Source organism: Lagenorhynchus albirostris, chromosome 8 (genome assembly GCF_949774975.1).
Source record: "Lagenorhynchus albirostris chromosome 8, mLagAlb1.1, whole genome shotgun sequence".
Lineage (NCBI taxonomy): Eukaryota > Metazoa > Chordata > Mammalia > Artiodactyla > Delphinidae > Lagenorhynchus > Lagenorhynchus albirostris.
Genome location: NC_083102.1, coordinates 31,204,953 through 31,224,434, shown reverse-complemented (window position 1 = coordinate 31,224,434; position 19,482 = coordinate 31,204,953). Strand labels below are relative to the sequence as shown.

The window sequence follows — 19,482 nt, the reverse complement described above, 5'->3', positions numbered from 1 at the left end:
TGAAGAAAACACTCCCATTTACCATTACAACAAAAAGAATAAAATACCTAGGAATAAACCTACCTGAGGAGACAAAAGATCTGTATGCAGAAAATTATAAGAAACTGATGAAAGAAATTAAAGATGATACAAAGAGATGGAGAGATATACCATGTTCTTGGATTGGAAGAATCAACATTGTGAAAATGACTCTACTACCCAAAGCAATCTACAGATTCAATGCAATCCCTATCAAACTACCAATGGCATTTTCCACAGAACTAGAACAAAAAATTTCACAATTTGTGTGGAAACAAAAAAGACCCCGAATATCTAAAGCAATCTTGAGAAAGAAAAACGGAGCTGGAGGAATCAGGCTCCCTGACTTCAGACTATACTACAAAGCTACAGTAATCAAGACAGTATGGTACTGGCACAGAAACAGAAATATAGATCAATGGAACAGGATAGAAAGCCCAATGATAAACCCACGCACCTATGGTCACCTTATCTTTGATAAAGGAGGCAAGAATATACAATGGAGAAAAGACAGCCTCTTCAATAAGTGGTGCTGGGAAAACTGGACAAATACATGTAAAATAATGAAATTAGAACTCTTCCTAACACCATACACAAAAATAAATTCAATGTAAGGCCAGACACTATCAAACTCTTAGAGGAAAACATAGGCAGAACACTCTATGACATAAACCACAGCAAGATCCTTTTTGACCCACCTCCTAGAGAAATGGAAATAAAAACAAAAATAAATTGTACCTGGTGAAAATTAAAAGCTTTTGCACATCAAAGGAAACCATAAACAAGACGAAAAGACAACCCTCAGAATGGGAGAAAATATTTGCAAATGAAGCAACTGACAAAGGATTAATCTCCAAATTTTACAAGCAGCTCATGCAGTTCAATGTCAAAAAAACAACCCAATCCAAAAATGGGCAGAAGACCTAAATTGAGATTTCTCCAAAGAAGATATACAGATTGCCAACAAACACATGAAACAATGCTCTACATCATTAATCATTAGAGAAATGCAAATCAAAACTACAATGAGGTATCATCTCGCACCAGTCAGAATGGCCATCATCAAAAAATCTACAAACAATAAATGCTGGAGAGGGTGTGGAGAAAAGGGAACCCTCTTGCACTGTTGGTGGGAATGTAAATTGATACAGCCACTATGGAGAACAGTATGGAGGTTCCTCAAAAAACTAAAAATAGAACTACCATACGACCCAGCAATCCTACTACTGGGCATAGACCCTGAGAAAACCATAATTCAAAAAGTCATGTACCACAATGTTCATTGCAGCTCTGTTTACAATAGCCAGGATATGGAAGCAATCTAAGTGTCCATCAACAGATGAATGGATAAAGAAGATGTGGCACATATATACAATGGAATATTACCAGCCATAAAAAGAAACGAAATTGAGTTATTTGTAGTGAGGTGGATGGACCTAGAGTCTGTCATACAGAGTGAAGTAAGTCAGAAAGAGAAAAACAAATACTGTATGCTAACATATATATGGAATCTAAAAAGAAAAAAAAAATGGTCGTGAAGAACCTAGGGGCAAGATGGGAATACAGACGCAGACCTACTAGAGAATGGACTTGAGGATCTGGGGAGGGGGAAGGGTAAGCTGTGACAAAGTGAGAGAGTGGCATGGACATATATACACTACCAAACGTAAAATAGGTAGCTGGTGGGAAGCAGCTGCATAGTACAGGGAGATCAGCTCGGTGCTTTCTGACCACCTAGAGTGGTGGGATAGGGAGGGTGGGAGGGAGGGAGATGGAAGAGGGAAGAGATATGGGGATATATGTACATGTATAACTGATTCACTTTGTTATAAAGCAGAAAACTAACACACCATGGTAAAGCAATTATACTCCAATAAAGACGTTAAAAAAAAAGTGATGAATCAATCTATAAAGTCCTACCTGTTTAATGTCTTCTTTAGAACTCTCTTCTGTTACTAAAAAGTAAAATGAATTTGAATCAGCAATAGAAAAATACATGATAATATTAAGAACATAATACTCTTACACTTTGCCACAAAGTATCCCTTTGGAACACACCTGAAGAATATACCAGAGTGAATATTGATTATACTATTGGTAGGCAATTGGTGCATTAAAATCTCTCACCTCCCTACCATCACAATCATTATATGTCAGAGAATGTGATTTAACAAAATTTGATACCTAGAAGTGAATTACAGTTATCATAATCCTAACCTAACCCTGTCAAATCAGAAAATGGCATCATGACACAGAATTGGTATCACAATTGCAGAATAACAAATTTAAACAGCATGATGATTTTTCTGGACCTTTTCCCCTAGGGGCAGTAAGAAGACAGCACACTTACTTCACTATAATTCTTTAGTCTAGGGAGGTAATGTAGGTAGAGACTGTTCAGTATAGCATGAAGGCCCCATCATAAGGCCTAAAGTCACCATACTTCTCAGTATGGCGGGTAACAGAAAACAGATAAGAGATAATGATCCTTTCAAAAACTTTCCAGCTGCCAGGGGAGAGGAGTGCAAAAGACACCAATGTATTTACTTTTTATTTTTCTTCTCAGAACGATGCTAGTAAACTCATTTAGCCCTAGCCATTTTATCTACTTTGTGAATTGAATTCTGCAAATTTGGTTATTTGGTGTTTTCTCTCTCTTGGAGGAACAAATAAAATGTCCCATGTTAAGAACTTACCTACTCTGAACTAACTCTCATTGGAGGTTATACTTAATGAGGTAAGTTTAAGATGAATCATTGAGGAGGTGGTGGCAATCTGCCAGAGGGGAACCTGCCAGATATGCAAATAGCAATTGATATCAACATATTCAAGCTACCAGAGTAAGGCACCATGTGTCCCTCCTAGTGGAAGAGATTCTTATTTGCACCATGGAAGCCAAAAAGGTGTCATTTAAAAAAAGTACTTTTCATGCTGGAGAAACTAGTTGTAGAAACTAGATTGTGTGGCACAGATTATCCAGGTTCATCTATCAAGGGAAGAGGACCAGTGAGGAGCATTTGAAACAGTATTTATCGTCAATATTGACTCTCTTTCCAATAAAGAGATGATAATGAGAGAGTTTGTGATTCTAGTTTTTAAGTGGTGACCTCTTGAGAGTCTCTCTTCTTGGTGCTAGAGAGGCTGGACTCTTAGGTAGCAGGATGGGCCAAAGAGTCAGTGCAGTGTGATGTCACTTTCTAAATCCTTTCCATCATCATGCTTTGTCAGCTTGCAAGGCATTATGATGAGCCCTATGCCAAAGGACATAGAAAACCTTTTCCATTAACCTGGCATTTTAAAAAACCATTTAAAAAGCTACCCACTGATCTTTCTATTACAGAATGTTGTCGCATGACTTAGCTGCCTTGAAAATTGAATATAAAGATCAAACTTAGACAATGTAGATACTACCCCCAAAGTAGAAACATATGGAAATACAACACAAATAAGTTTAAGTGTATACTGAGGTAAGAAAAAGACTTTTTTATGCTCCAATATTAGAGAAATACCAGTATACTTAAAAGACACAAGAATTATTTGAGTGAATAAATGAATGAATGAAAATTATGTTTTCCTTAGAAAAGATTTTTGAAAAACTATAGAAATTAACTCTACTCTATAGTGAGTACCATGACAATCAGAACTACATCTAATTCATGCTTGTATTTTTGACACCTAGTAAAATGCCTGATGTATAGAAGATCTATAAAATTGAGACTAAACTAATGGTGGCTTCATACAGTTGTTCAGGTCATGCACTGCACAAGTTACCACCTCTAAGAGGCACCATTTTCATTGCAGCATTTTTGTCTTTGTGACATATTTTTGTACTTCTATTAAAACTTTGAGTTAGGTCCAGAGATGGGCTCTTTGTACATTTATTATACAAACATAACTCTTCTGGCTGATGGCAATAGAGTATCTTGTTCTAACAAAATTAGTAAATGTTACGTACTGGATGCTTGTGTCCCTCCAAAATTCATGTGTTGAAACCCTAATTCCAATGTGATGATATTTGGAGGTGGGGCCTTTGGGAAGTAATTGAGTCATGGGAGCCCTCCTGACTGGGATTAGTGCCTTTATAAGAAAAGGCCAGAGACAGCTAGCTCTTTCAGCCATATGAGGACATAGCAAGTAAACCAGGAAGAGGGCCCTCACCAAGAACCTAACCATGCAGGCACCCTGATCTCAGACTTCCAGCCTCTGGAATTGTGATAAAAAATGTTTGTTGTTTAAGCTACCTAGTCTATGGTAATTTGTTATGGCAGTCTAAATTGATTAAGAAGTAAATCATAATGATGAGCCAACAAATAGTAGAAAAGTATTTTGTTCTAAGGGGAACAAAACATTCTCTTCAAATTATGAAAGAGAAAGGTCAATAATTGTTAATGCAGCCACATATAACTTGTGATTCTCAGTAAAGAATTGCTTTAATAATTTCTAGACTGATCGCAAAAGTAAATTAAAATATAATATCTTGTTGGTATTAGTGTACACCATCTAAACCTGATTTTTTTTTTTTTTTGGCTGCTTTGGGTCTTTGTTGCTGTGCATGGGCTTTCTCTAGTTATGGTGAGCAGGGCCTGCTCTTCGTTGTGGCACACAGGCTTCTTATTGCAGTGGCTTCTCTTGTCGCGGAGCAGGGCTCTAGGTGCACGGGCTTTAATAGTTGTGGCACACGGGCTCAGTAGTTGTGGTGCACGGGCTTAGTTGCTCCGTGGCAGGCGGGATCTTCCGAGACCAGGGCTCGAACCCGTGTCCCCTGCATTGGCAGGCGGATTCTTAACCACTGCGCCACCAGGGAAGCCCTGAACCTGACATTTCTTATTGCAGTTTGTATTGTTTTCTGTTTGTTTAAAGTCCCAGTTTAAAAACAGGTGCTTTTCTTATGAATAAATCACTATGCCATTTATTATAAATGATTATGACTTAATAATCATTAGAAATAATTTGTTGTAAAAATAATAAACCCATTTTATAACAAGTCCAATTTATTTGTAATTATAGAGAAACAAATGACATACATAATTACTTCCTAATTTGTACAAAGACACCATATGGGTTTAATGAACTTAGTGAACTTTTGAAACTAAAGAAATTTCCCTTCCTACATTATTATTTTAGACTTTAACAATTACCTTCTTAAATAACCACAAATTTAGAATTTCAAGAAAGAAAAACTAGCAATGAAATTTACATATTGATCTTTAAATAACTCATTATCAAAACTTTCATAAGCCTACTTTCTGTATCTTTAGCAGGAACACCAACAGAAAATCCACTGAGAAGTTTTAACTGCATAGCTATGTTTGAGATGAAGCATACTGGGATCTCTTTTATTATTTTTCCTGAGAAATTACATGGGAATTGTTATTTAGGAAAAAAATGTGATAAATAACATTGCTCTTTTAATACTCTTATAAGGTACTAACCATATTACATAATACTCATGTGTCTGATAATAAAAGAGACAGCAGCTCATTATTCTATTAATAATAATTGTATAAAATTAGCATATAATTATCTATACATTTCAAATTTCTGAGCTGTACTAGCTTTATATTAGCATATAAGTGAAAAATTATTCTCAGGTCATCATGAATTGAAGGCGGTGCAGCTCATAAAATTAACCAGAGGTAGTGTGATATGACAGGAGGAGTCCTGAAGTCCTGAAGCTTATCAGTTCTTGTCCCAGTTCTAACACAGCTAATTTTTTTTGGTCAAGTAATGCAAATGAGAGAGATGATGTTGGCCTGGACTACAGGGATATCAGTGGTCAAATTCTGTATGTATTTGGAAGTATTGCATGCAGGTTTTGCTAACTGATTAGATGTGGCCTTTGAAAAAGAAAGAAGTCAAGGATGACACTAAAACTTTTGACCTGAGCAACATGAAGAATGGAGTTACCTGCTCTTAAGTAAGATAGACAGTGACAGATTGGAATGTCAGGATGTCAGCTGAGACATGTTAAGCACGAGATGCCTATAGAGTCTATAGACAACTGGATATACCAGTCCGGAGTTCAGGGAAGGGAACCAGACTGGAACTTCCAGATTTGGAGTTGACATTGCATAGATGGTATTAAAGCCATGGGACTGAATGAGATCACCCAGAAGGGAATATGGATAGGGGAAGAAATCAAATGGATTCTGGATATATTCTGTAGTTAGAATTGACAGAATTTGCTGGCAGTTTAAATGTAGGTGTAAAAGATAAGATTCAAGGATGACTCCAAGGATTTGGGGGGAAAATGAAGCTAATCATGGACTGATCCTGGGGCTCTCCGAAATAGACTGAAGAGGAATGGTTAGGAGGGAAGGAATGAAACCAGGGAAGCATGACGTCTTGGAAGCCAAGTGAAGAAAGTGTTTCAAGAAGCAAGCAATAGATTAACATGATTAACATGAAAACTGAGAAATGGCAATTGGAGATCATGGTCAATCGTACTTAAAGCAGTGTGGATTGAGAGAAACGGGAAAACAGGGTAATGATGGGAACTTAAGGGAGAACAGAAGAAGAATGTAGACAGAGATGACAAGATTATAGACAATTCTAAGTCTTTTTGCTGTAAAGGAGAGAAATGAGGCAATGGTTGCAGGGGGAGGTGGGTCAGTTTGTTTGTTTTAGGATGGACAAACACTAGCATGTATTTATGTTAATAAGAATGTCATCAGAGAGGGAAACTTTAACGACACACGAGAAAGCAGGGGAGGGGGGTTGCTGAAGCAATACAGAGGATGGGCTTCTAGTATGTAAGCGAAGTGCTGGCCTTTGCTAGAACATGGATATCAACATGAACAAGAGAGAAGGTAAAATATTTTTTGGCAAGGTGTCGATAGGTGGGTAGATGTCCTGGTAGCCTGCAGAATTTCTCTTCTGATTAACTCACTTTTCTCAATGGATCAGGAAGCCAGGTCATCAGCTGAGAATGAATTCAAAAAGAGAATATATGAAGTGTTCAAGGAAAGTATAAGTGTGAATGGATCAGGCAAGTATCTAAGGATTGCTGGGAAGCATACCTATCCATTTCAGGTGGGTTTTCATGAACTGAAAGTGAGAAAAGACAGCATGGATTTGTTTTTTCCTTTAGTCACAACCAGTGGCTTAGGGCAGACATGTTTAGATGGGAGTTTTAGATTTAACCAGCTCTGTGGTTTAGGTGGACAAGTAAGAAAAGGAATGGGGGTAAACATGCTGAAGGCATATGCATGAGAGTGATAATGATTAACCATGGAACTTAACCTACTTAAGTAGGGAAGTGAGAACACAGAGTGGGGTAGTCAAGGTCAGTGAAATGTGGCAGAATTAATGGACTGTAGGTGCAATGAGTTAGAAGGATTTTTGGAGTTTTGTGATGAGAGAGTGAGCTAAAATATGAGAGATGGTATTCAAAAGTATGTTTGAAATTGAGATTATGAAGGGATCTCAGTTATTGTTAAAAGCGAGTTGCGCCTTGTGAACCATGTTGGTGAGAGGCAGGGAGTAGGCTGGAGGCAAGATCACTGGAGGAGGTTCATAACTACCAGGAGGAGGGTAAATCTTGGTTTGTAAGAGTTCAAGCTACTAGGTCTATCCTTGAAGGGAAAGGGGTATTTGTAAGAAAGTTGATAGGTTTCTACCCAAAGATGCTGGATCTAATAGGAAGACTGAGAGTGTTAGCAGTTAATCTAAGATCTTGACTGAAGAATCTGTATCTGGGCAACCGGGGGGCTGGGTCCCAACCTCGGGTGCCAGAGGCCCTGGGCGTTGCTAGGCAACTGGAAAAAGCCGCCCACACAGGTTCTGATCTTTGGCCCACTTCCGGTCTCTAGCTGGCTTTGACTCCAGCACTGCGGGGAGGACCTACCTGGCCAGAGGGGCCCGCGAGCCAGAGGGCCATGGTGGAGAGGCAGGTGGGGCAGTTAGGAGCTCCAGGGACATCCTGGTCCAACTGAAGGACTGCTTCCTGTGCCGCCATGAAGAAGCTTTTCACATTATGGAGAAGGAAGGATGAGCCCCACAGTTCTTGCTCACACCTGCCCATAGGCAGGCCAGCCAGTATCGGTCCTCCAGCCCAGCCAGGCTACAACCTTAGAGATAAGGATTTAAAGAAACTTCACAAAGCTGCCTCGGTTGGGGATTTAGAGAAGGTGAAGGAGTATCTTCAGCTCAAGAAACATGATGTGAACGTGCGGGACAGAGAACACAGGTGACCAGAGTGATGAAGGGCAGCATGGAGGGGAAGCTGGGGTCACTGGGTCCTCTAACCAGAAACAGGACTTGTCTGGACTACCCCACTGGTTGTCACTCTGAGTTTCCCATAGTGGAGAGGTCTGGGAACCACTGGCAGAGGGTCATACCCCCAACTTTCAGCTTCTTAGTTTTAGAAATGTTCACCTGGATATTTGAGGGCATTTGGGTCCTTCCCAATTCCCTCCACTCCTCCCACTGCCTTAACCTCCACTGGGCAATTCACCCTTTCCTCATGCTATGGTTTTTCTTCTTTGGTATATACTGTCCCCAGCCACTAAGATTTTCCGTATTCCTAATGTACTAATAGGAAAAGAGTAGAGGCGACTTCCCAGAACAGTGATTATTAAGATTTTAAGACTTTGAAAGAGCAAAACAATTAACTTTTTAATGTGGATCTCCTATGAAAATTTTTTTTCAGTTGTAGAGTATCTTCAAAAAGCTCATCAACAACCACTTACTGCAAAAACAAAATTAATTTTATATGTTAAGAAATGAAGAGGTTATGTATTTGGCATTAATAACAGAAAATATGTACTATATGTGCCTACCTTAAAATCTTGTGGGGAGTTTTCAGGTCATAGGGTATATAAAGCGTCATCTTTCATTGTAATAGGACAACTGGAAACTATGATTAGAGGATCTGTGTCCACTTGCTCATAGTTTTACCTCCTCTTTTAATAAAATCAGAGTTACCTCTTCAATAATTTATCTGACTTTTATCCTACACCACTCCTCTGAATTTCTTTACAGGGTCATCAATAACGTCAACATGACTTTATTCAGTGGTCAGTTCTCAGTCGTACCTGGCAGGCATCTCAGCCAAGTCTCTTACTTTCCTAGCAGTAGTATTTGAAATATCGTCTTGTCTTTCAGAACACTTGGTTCACCTGGCATTTCTTCTACTTCTGTGGACAGTTTTTTTCAGACTCCTTTGCTGCTTTCTCTTCATCTTCCTGATTGGTAAATATTTGAGGGCTCAGACCTCAAAATAATTCTCTCTCTGTCCCTCTCATTTAATCCTGACTTGCCTGATGAAGAGAGATCGTCTGTAAGTGTATTCCAATGCCTTCCAACTTTTAATCTCCAGCTAGACCTCTCCCCTGAACTCTAGACTCATATATATACAAATGCCTACACTATCACTTGTATATCTAACAGGCTGTGGTGTGCTGGTAAACGTTATATAACAGGCTCTTGAGTGGGGGTGGGGAGAAGGGAAGAGAATCCCTGATTTCCACCTACCAATGTGATGTCAAGTGGCTCGAATAATTCCTGAAAATTTAACAATGGGCTTGTGAGAGCCGCTAGCTCCACCCCATCACTGCTTAGGAATCTCAAACATCCGCATACTGCGCTCCTGTTATTCCTCCTCAGATCTGCTCTTCTCTTTCTATAAATGCCAAATCCTTTCTTTCAGTTGTTTAGGCCAGAACCCCTAGAGTCATTCTTGACTACTCTCATTCTTTCACATCCTTCATCTCATTCAACAGTAAATCTTTTTGGTTCTACCTTCAAAACATGTTTAAAATCCAGCCATTTCTTGCCACCTTCCAAGGTACCACTGTAGTCAAAGCCACCATCATATCTTAATGAGAATTACTGCAGTGGCCTCCCAGGTAGTTTTCTGTCTTTTAACCTTTCCAATTTATTCTCCACACATTAGCCAGAATGATCCTCTAAAATGTATGTCAAGTGATGTCCTTCCTTGTCTTAACAACATCCACTGGATTTCCATCTCATTAGGGGTAAAAGCCAAAGTCCTTCCAAAGGCTCATACAACCCTACACAGCCTTCACCCCCCTCCCTGTTATCTCTCTGATCTTAGCTCCTACAACTCTCCCTTTCATTCATCTCCAGTTACCCTGGTCTTTTTAGTGTCCACAGAAATGCCAGACATGCAGTTAGGGCCTTTGGACTTGCTGGGTCCTTTGCCTGGAGTCCTTCCCCACCCAGATATCCACATGGCTTGGTCTCACTTCCTTCAGGTGTTTGTCATCTTATCAGTGAGAGCTTCCCTGGCTACTCTTCCAACAATTGCACCCCATCTCCATGCTGACATTTTCTGTTCCTCTTCCTTGCCTGATTTTTCTCTTTAGCACTTAATACTGTCTGTTGTACCTTGTATTTTAAGTTTTTTCGTTGACCTCTTCCACTAGCCATGTATGATCCATAAGGTCAGGTATTTTTGTTTTATTTGCTGCTGTATCTTCATCACCTAGAACCTTGCCTAGCCATAGTAAGTGCTGAATTAATATTTTTTGATGAATGAATACATATATATATACATACATAGATAAATATGATAATTTAAAGATATTACTCAGCAATAAAATGATATCTCTTATTAATAAAAGAAATGAAATTACTGATACATGCAACAACATGGATGAATCTCGAAAGTGTCCTGCTAAGTCAAAGAAACTAGATACAAAAGACTATATATCAAGTGACTCCTTTTATATGAAATTCTAGAAAGGCAAAATTATAGCCAAAGAAAGCAAATTAGTAGTTACCAGGTGTTTCATATGGGGACTGGAGGAAGGGGGATTGATTGTGAAGGGATATGAGGAAACTTTTTAGAGTGATAGAAATGTTCTTTATTATGTTTATGGTGGCAGTTATATGACTATATATTGGAAAAAACTCATAAAACTGTACACTTAAATTTTTTATAAATTATACCTCAATAAAGCTGAATTAAAAAAGTCTCAAACTCTATATTCTATTTGTATATTTGCGTGTGTGTGTGTAGAAAGACTGAGAATGGGATAAAATCTGAGAGGATGCATACTAAAGTTAAAACACTATTTCTGAAGAGGAGATGAGATTTGGGCAGAGGAAGTAGGTAGAGTGAGAACGGTTATGGGAGACTTCTGTTTTGTGTTATTTGAATATTTTAAAAGGTGAATTATAGTGTTTTATTGAGGGCTGCATAAACTCATTTTAGAAGCATTGTGCAAATGTCCCTGATGCCTCATGTAAGTATATGTACATATAAATAATGGCCTTATTGAAATAATATTCTAAATATGTTTTCTAGTAAAAATAATGATAATAAAAGTGGAAATTTCTGGTTAGGAGAGAATGGGAGAAACACCATGACAGTTAATGAGCAGGTTGTTTTGAAGGCCATAGTGGCCCAGTAGGAATAACACTGTTTTTGGAATAAAAATCTGAATTTGAGGCCTTCCCTGCATTTGTATGACCTTGACCCTAAATCTCCTCATCTTGTCAAATCAGAACTATTACTGGATAGATGTTTTTTAAACCAAGATCTGCAAAGCCCCATTGAAGACTATTTCTTATTAAACCAGAGGAGCTCCCTGTTAATGTGCTTTGCTTATTTAGCTAATATTTATGTTTTTATTTTGAGTTCTGTGCCTAATGAGTTTGAAAGTGAATTGAAGATGTCTAATATCTCTCCTAGGTATAAAATTAAATTACTTTTATGGTTTTTATTTAAAAAGTCCCTCAGATTGGTAGGTTGCCTTGTAGGTGAAGGCTCAATTCCAAATGAACACTTTCAGTCATACTACTCAAAGGACCTACTCTTCTAGGTCCTTGTTAAACATTTCTTGTATTTTCTCCATTCTGTTTCCAAGATTTTGGATCATCTTTACTATCATTATTCTGAATTCTTTTTCAGGCAGACTGCCTATTTCCTCTTCATTTGTTAGGTCTGGTGGGTTTTTACCCTGTTCCTTCATCTGCTGCGTATTTCTCTGTCTTCTCATTTTGCTTAACTTACTGTGTTTGGGGTCCCTTTTTCACAGGCTGCACGTTCGTAGTTTCCGTTGGTTTTGGTTTCTGTCTCCAGTGGGTAAGGTTGGTTCAGTGGGTTGTGTAGGCCTCCTGGTGGAGGGAACTGGTGCTTGTGTTCTGGTGGATGAAGCTGGATCTTGCCTTTCTGGTGGGCAGGACCACGTCCGGTGGTGTGTTTTGGAGTGTCTGTGAACTTATTATGATTTTGGGCAGCCTCTCTGCTAATGGGTGGGGTTGTGTTCCTGTCTTGCTGGTTGTTTGGCATAGGGTATCCAGCACTGTAGCCTGCTTGTTGTTGAGTTGAGCTGGGTCTTAGTGTTGAGATGGAGATCTCTGGGAGAGCTTTTGCCATTTGATGTTATGTGAGGCCAGGTCTCTGATGGACTAATGTCCTGAACTCAGGTCTCCCACTTAGAGGCTCAGGCCTGATACCTGGCTGGAGCACCAAGATACTGTCAGCCACATGGCTCAGAAGAAAAGGGAGAAAAAATAAAGAAAAAAAGGAAAAAATAATAAAGTAAAATAAAATAAAATAACAAAAATAAATTTTTAAAAATAAAAAAATAAGAAAAGAAAAGAAAGAAGAGAGCAACAAAACCAAAAAACAAATCCACCAATGATAACAAGTACTAAATAGTATACTAAAAAAACAAACAAAAATGGACAGACAGAACCTTAGGACAATGGCAAAACAAAGCTATACAGAGAAAATCACACAGAGAAGCATACACATACACACTCACAAAAAGAGAAAGAGGAAAATATATATATATATATATAAAAACAGGAGAAGAGCAACCAAATCAATAAACAAACCTACCAATGATAATAAGCTCTAAATACTAAACTAAGATAAACATAAAACCATAAACCAATTAGATGCAGATTGCAAACCCAAAGTCTACAGTTGCTCCCAAAGTCCACCGCCTCAATTTTGGGATAATTCGTTGTCTATTCAGGTATTCCACAGATGCAGGGTACATCAAGTTGATTGTGGAGATTTAATCCGCTGCTCCTGAGGCTGCTGGGAGAAATTTCCCTTTCTCTTTTTGTTTGCACAGCTCCTCGGGTTCAGCTTTGGATTTGGCCCTGCCTCTGCATGTAGGTCACCTGAGGGTGTCTGTTCCCCGCCCAGACAGGACGGGGTTAAGGTAGCAGTTGATTAGGGGGCTCTGGCTCAGGCCGGGGAGAGGGAGGGGTACCGAATGTGGAGTGAGCCCGTGGCTGCAAAGGTCAGCATGCTAATTGCAACAGCCTGAGGCCGCCGTGTGTTCTCCCGGGGAAGTTGTCCCTAGATCCCGGGACCCTGGCAGTGGCAGGCTGCACAGGCTGTCACGGGGGAGGTGTGGATAGTGACCTGTGCTTACATACAGGCTTCTTGGTGGCTGCAGTAGCAGCCTTAGCGTCTCATGCCCGTCTCTGTTGTCCTCGCTGATAGCCACGGCTCATGCCCGTCTCTGGAGCTCATTTAGGCCGTGCTCTGAATCCCCTCTCCTCGTGCACCACAACAAATGGTCTCTTGCCTCTTAGGCATGTCCAGAGTTTTTCCCGGACTCCCTCCCGGCTAGCTGTGGCGCACTAACCCCCGTCAGGCTGTGTTCACTCAGCCAACCCCAGTCCTCTCCCTGGGATCTGACCGCTGAAGCCTGAGCCTCAGCTCCCAGCCCCAGCAGGTGAGCAGGCAATATTCTTAGGCTGTTGAGTGTTCGTTGTCACCAATCCTTTGCATGGGAATCTCTCTGCTTTGCCCTCTGCACCTCTGTTGCTGTGCTCTCCTCCATGGCTCCAAAGCTTCTCCCCCACCCACTCCCCATCTCCACCAGTGAAGGGGAAACCTTTCCTCCTTCACAGCTCCCTCCCACTGGTGCAGGTCCCGTCCCTATTCTTTTGTCTCTGTTTTTTCTTTTTTCTTTTGCCCTACCCAGGTACGTGGGGCGTTTCTTGCCTTTTGGGAAGTCTGAGGCCTTCTGCCAGCGTTCAGTAGGTGTTCTGTAGGAGTTGTTCCACATGTAGATGTATTTTTGACGTATCTGTGGGGAGGAAGGTGATCTCCCCGTCTTATTCCTTCACCATCTTGAAGGCCCCCTGTCACATAGGGTTTAGACTTCAATTGCAAGAGTGAAATATTCAGCAGCCATGCAGCAGCCACTTCTGGAACACCTCCGGGGAATTACTCAAATGCCAATTACTTTCTCTCAGAGAAAGAGAAATTGGTTTTGTTTTTGCTTTTTGTTTGTTTGTTTTAATGAAAAAAGGAAACTGGAGTCGGAAAGAGAATTATATCTAAAGATTGAGTAAAAGCCACCTACGTTCCTTGAGACTAAAATTTTGAGATATATATAACAGTGGGTGAAGGGGATGGATCAAACTGTTTTTTAGGATTTGCTATGCTACTGCAAGGATTTATTTTAGGTCAGCTTAAAGCCTTTCGGCCCCATATGTTCAGGTTGAAGACTGGAGAAACTTCCTATTACATAAGGAAATTTACCTTTAAGCCAAATTATGGATGTCAACAAAAAGGCTAATCAGTGCTTTTCCTGTGTCACAATTTCTGAGAAACCAAATTAGTTATCAGAAGTTTGTTTGGTAAGGATGGAATCGTGGCAAAACAAGGTAGATCATTTTGAGGGATATTTCATCTAGACCATGATGTCTGAGGAATCATTTTTGTTCTACAGAAAAACGAAGTATTCCTTTCCAATGACTGGGAAGTATGGGCTCCTTAAATTCATATATTCTTTACCATGAAGGATGTTAATCATGGATAACTTCTGCTTCAGTCTATCACTTAGCTGACCATCCTCTTTCTGAGTACAGTCTTTCTTCAGAGAGAATGACATAATTGGTTAGGTTTCTGGTTTTTTGAATTATAGTTACAGTCTTGCCTTCCAGAGATTATATTCAGGTAAACTTGATTGGAGTTTTCGTATTTCCAAATTGTTAAAAATTATTTTTTGGGTTTACTCCCATAAATGGTAAGTTATATCATCATGTTTGGATTTTATGAGCCTTGTTCTTTGAAAGTTACCTTATTTTCAAGTCCTTGTGGGCTACATTTTGCCACTCTTAGTGTCAATAACAGTTCTGTTTAGGTACCCATAAAGTACTTCTGAGGACGTAAAATGAAGTGGGAAAATGGCATCTAAAATCTTTTGTTTGGGACCTGGGCTACCTGTATATACACTTTGTATTATGAAATTATCTTAAAATAAGGATATAAAGACATCACCTTCACAAATAAATAAAAGTTTGTTGAGGGTTAGTCCAGGCTAAAAGCTACAAAGTTTAAATGGAGCTCATTAGTATCTGTCATACCTCATGACTATATGCTTGGTTTCTGGGAGGCTACATAGAATATGGTTCTTTGAGAAGTAGAAATTATTTTAATAACTGAAAATTAGGTTGGGATCTACAACTTAAAGAGTACTTAGGCTTTCACTTTTGTGTGCACTTCTTAGATGCAAATGACAGCTTTAATAGCTGAGCAAAGAGAAACACACACACAGGTGTAGTATGCCATGCAATAGGCAAACATAGGCAATGTCTTTTCCTCCTGTTATCTGGCACATGTATCTTAGGTTTTGGAGATCATTTCTAGACATAATTGGATGTCTAATTTTATCATTCTCCAAGGCTCATACTCCATTTTGGTGTTTGAAAAAAACCTATTGTTTAATGCATAGTTAAATTTTCTTTGAAGTGAAACCAGTTAAATATTTGATCTTCAGGCATTTGCACAGCTCTTTTAATTCAGTAAGAAGCAATTATAATTAATTAAATTTTGTGTAAATATAAATAAGTACACAAAGCAAATACCTTAATAATATATGATCTGGCATGTTCTTGGGCATAGCAGATAACTTCTCAAAGTAAGACTTATCTGTAACTTTGTGTTTCATTATATTGATACAGAACAGCTTTGCACCTGGCCTGTGCTAATGGATATTCAAATATTGTATCTCTCTTAATTGAGAAACAGTGCAAAGTAAATGTCTGGGATGGTGAAAACAGATCTCCATTGACTAAGGTATGCTGATTTTTCCTTTTCAATTGAATTACATTTGAGTTCTTCTCCTAGTTAACCTTTGTTATATTTCATATTTTAAAACATAGTATTAAACATTAGTTTAATATATCAGATCCTAAATAGTAAATTGGTTACCCGTCTCTTCTTTTTGTACTGACAGGCAGTACAGTGTGACAAGGAGAGTTGTGTTACTATTCTTCTAGAACATGGCGCAGACCCAAACCTGGTGGATTTATATGGCAATACTGCTCTTCATTATGCTGCTTGTCATCAAAGTGACTCATTAGTTGCAAAATTGCTTGAACACAAAGCTAATCTTGAAGCTCAAAATAAGGTAGTCTTCTATTAAAAACAATACATTATATTTTAGAAAGCAGTAAAAGAAGGTATTCATTGCAGATAATTTATATCTGTTGAGACACATGTTATATAAAACATGAATTTTAGAAAATGAAATTAGGGAGAAGGAGAAGGAGATTATCAAATACTGATAAGGTTTTCCTTTTTAAAAAAACCTTTCTCCATTTCATTTCAGATTATAACCTTGACCGCCAAAGCAACATGAGGTTTAACAATTATAACTGTTCAAAGAAGTACATCACATGAGAAATAGTTGATTTCCTTATAAATGAACATTGATTAAAAATCATGAAGACTATGTCCTTTTATATTTTATTGGTATACTTGTGAATAATTATAATAGAGTAAAATTAGAAAATCACTTGTTATACTAAAAGTAATCCAAGTCACCTATTAAGACTTTATGGATAACTGATTAATATATGTTTTTAAGCTTCCTAACACTTTAGTTCACTGATACTTTATCTGCATGACAGGCCAAAATAAGTGCCAGCCTTGGAAGTTTAAATGAAACCCTAGGAAACTCAGCTGTAACAACATTACGAAATGTGAATTGATGGTTTGCAATACTTATGTTAAATTCTAGGTGCTCAGTAATTAAATACTCCAGAGTGCTCTTGCCCACAATTTGAATTAAGCCTAAAGCAGAAACTTCAATTTTATTTTTTGACTGGCCAACTATATTTTATTTTAGTATTATTTATTTATTTTTATAATTTTTATAATTTTATTTTGATTTTTTGACAGGCATATATATATTCTTTTTTAGATTCTGTTCAATTATAGGTTATTACAGAGGTTTCTTATAAGCATACTTATTTTTTAAATTGAACTTAAAAGGCATGGAATGTTGGTACAATATTTTAAATAATCATTTTGAAATAATTTTTCCAGGATGGGTATACTCCACTTTTACTTGCCATTACTGAAAATAATGCAGAAATGGTAGAATTTCTTCTGAAGAGTGGGGCAGATGTGAATGCTTCAGATAAGAATCAAAGGTATAATTAATGTTAAATAAGAGCATATAACTATAGCTATCTAACAGGAATATATACACATGCACACATATGTTAAATTCTAGGTGCTCATTACTTAAATACTCCAGGCTGCTCTCGACCTCAGTGTGAAGTAAGCCTATATATATATCATATATGTATATATGAGACATATTTTTGAAACTGAAAAGATTTGGCCATATGATTTTGGACAAATTACCTAGATTCCCAGGATCTATTTCTCTATCTGCAAAATCAAACAGTTGGGCCAGATTGGTATGTAATTATTGCTATTATTATTTTTTAACATTAGAATCTTACACAGAAACTCAATCTCTAAATCCCAGATGCCGTAGTTAAATGGGGATAGGGTACCCAGAGTCCCAGACACTCCCCTCCATAGAATTTTTGAGACATCTCCCAGAAAACACTAGTGTTCCCAGGAGCAGGGGTTGAAAACCACTGAGCTAGCTGCTTCCTAGAGACTCTTATCTTTAGACTTCATGATATGATCTGTGATTAGCACACCTTTTTGAGTAGATCTGCCCCACATTTTACATTCTTGCCCCAACTCTTTTCCTGATCATACATTTAAACAGTAAATTTAGAAGACTCATTTTTTAAAAAGTACAAGACATGGTTAAGATTCATGAATGGACACATTTATATCTCTTGCTCCAGAACAGCCCTTATGATTGCTCTCAGTGATGAACCAACAAGTTTAGTCAGTCTTCTTCTTCAGCAAGAGGTGAACCTATCTTGTCAAGATATTTATGGATTCACAGCTGAGGAATATGCTTCTTTCAATGGTTTTACTATGTAAGTGATACTGCATATCTTTTAACAATTGTGTGGAATTTGAGCATAAGGAAAGAAACACGAACCCCAAAGTACAAAGCACACAATAGGGGTAAACACATGAAGAACTCTGGACCCATGGATCCAGGAATGCTTGATTTTCGCTGTCAATATAAGAACAGCAATATAGGACCTAATCAATATAAGAACTGCAGGTAGGCTGAGTCTACAGATTAATAAATTCCCAGTGGCATGGGAATTTGAAGTATGCCAGAACAGGGATTCCAGCAACTAGTGATATACCATTAATAAAACATATGGGCAATAGAGGAGACTGGCAGTGATGGCTGGGTAGAAAGACCCTGAGTGCACCTCCTCTCATGGGTATACCCAAATTACAACTATTTACAAAACAATCATTGATGAAAAAGACTGGAATTTACCAGAAAAGATCTTCTACAACTAAAGATGTAAAGAAGGAACCACAACTAGATGGGTAGGAGGGGCAGAATCATGATATAGTCAAGTCCCATACCCCGAGGTGGGTGCCCAACAAGTGGGAGAATAATTACAATTGCAGAGATTCTCCCAAGGGAATGAGGGGTCCAAGCTGAACACTGGGCTTCCCAGCCTGGCGGTCCTGCACCAGGAAGACAAGCCACCAGAGCATTTGGTTTTAAAGGCCAGCAGGGCTTATTTTTAGGAGTCCCAGAGGGCTGGGGGGAATAGAGACTTCTCTCTTAAAGGATGCGCACAAAGTCTCACACTCTCCAGGACCCAGGGCAGAAGCAGTAATTTGAAAGGAGCCTGGGTCAGACCAGCTGCTGTTCTTGGAGAGTCTCCAGGAGAGGCAGGAGGCAACTAGAGTTCACCCTGGGGACACAGACACTGGGGGCAGCCATTTTGGGAGCTTGTTCTATCACATGGACACTGGTGCTAGCAAGCACCATTCTGGAATCATTCCTCTAGCTTATTGGCCTCAGGATGCAGTGCTGCCCTGGCCCAACAGTCTGTAGGCAACAGTGCTGGATGCCTCAGGTCAAGCAATTAATTAACTGGGCAGGAACACAGCCCAACCCATAGCAGACAGGCTACTTTAAGACCTCCTGATCCCACAGCTGCCCCTTGACAGGGCCCTGCTCACCAGAAGGCCCAGAACCCAGGCCCACACTCCGGTGCATAGGCACTAGACCTGGGACCCCCAGGGCCCTCCAGCCAGAGACACTAGGACCCAGCTCCACCCACTAGTGGGTAGACACCAGCCACAAGACAACTGCAGCCCTGTAG

The 19,482-nt window shown here is 39.1% G+C and overlaps 1 protein-coding gene across 1 annotated transcript; it reads left to right on the top strand.

Annotated features, from left to right (window-relative positions):
- Window positions 1-7,973: 7,973 nt before the first annotated feature.
- On the top strand, window positions 7,974-18,224 carry ANKRD7 (ankyrin repeat domain 7). Its single transcript, XM_060157536.1, is given in 7 exon segments — window positions 7,974-8,019; window positions 8,071-8,206; window positions 15,925-16,039; window positions 16,200-16,373; window positions 17,294-17,400; window positions 18,079-18,169; window positions 18,171-18,224. Coding segments are annotated over 7 exon segments (723 nt in total).
- Window positions 18,225-19,482: the final 1,258 nt, after the last annotated feature.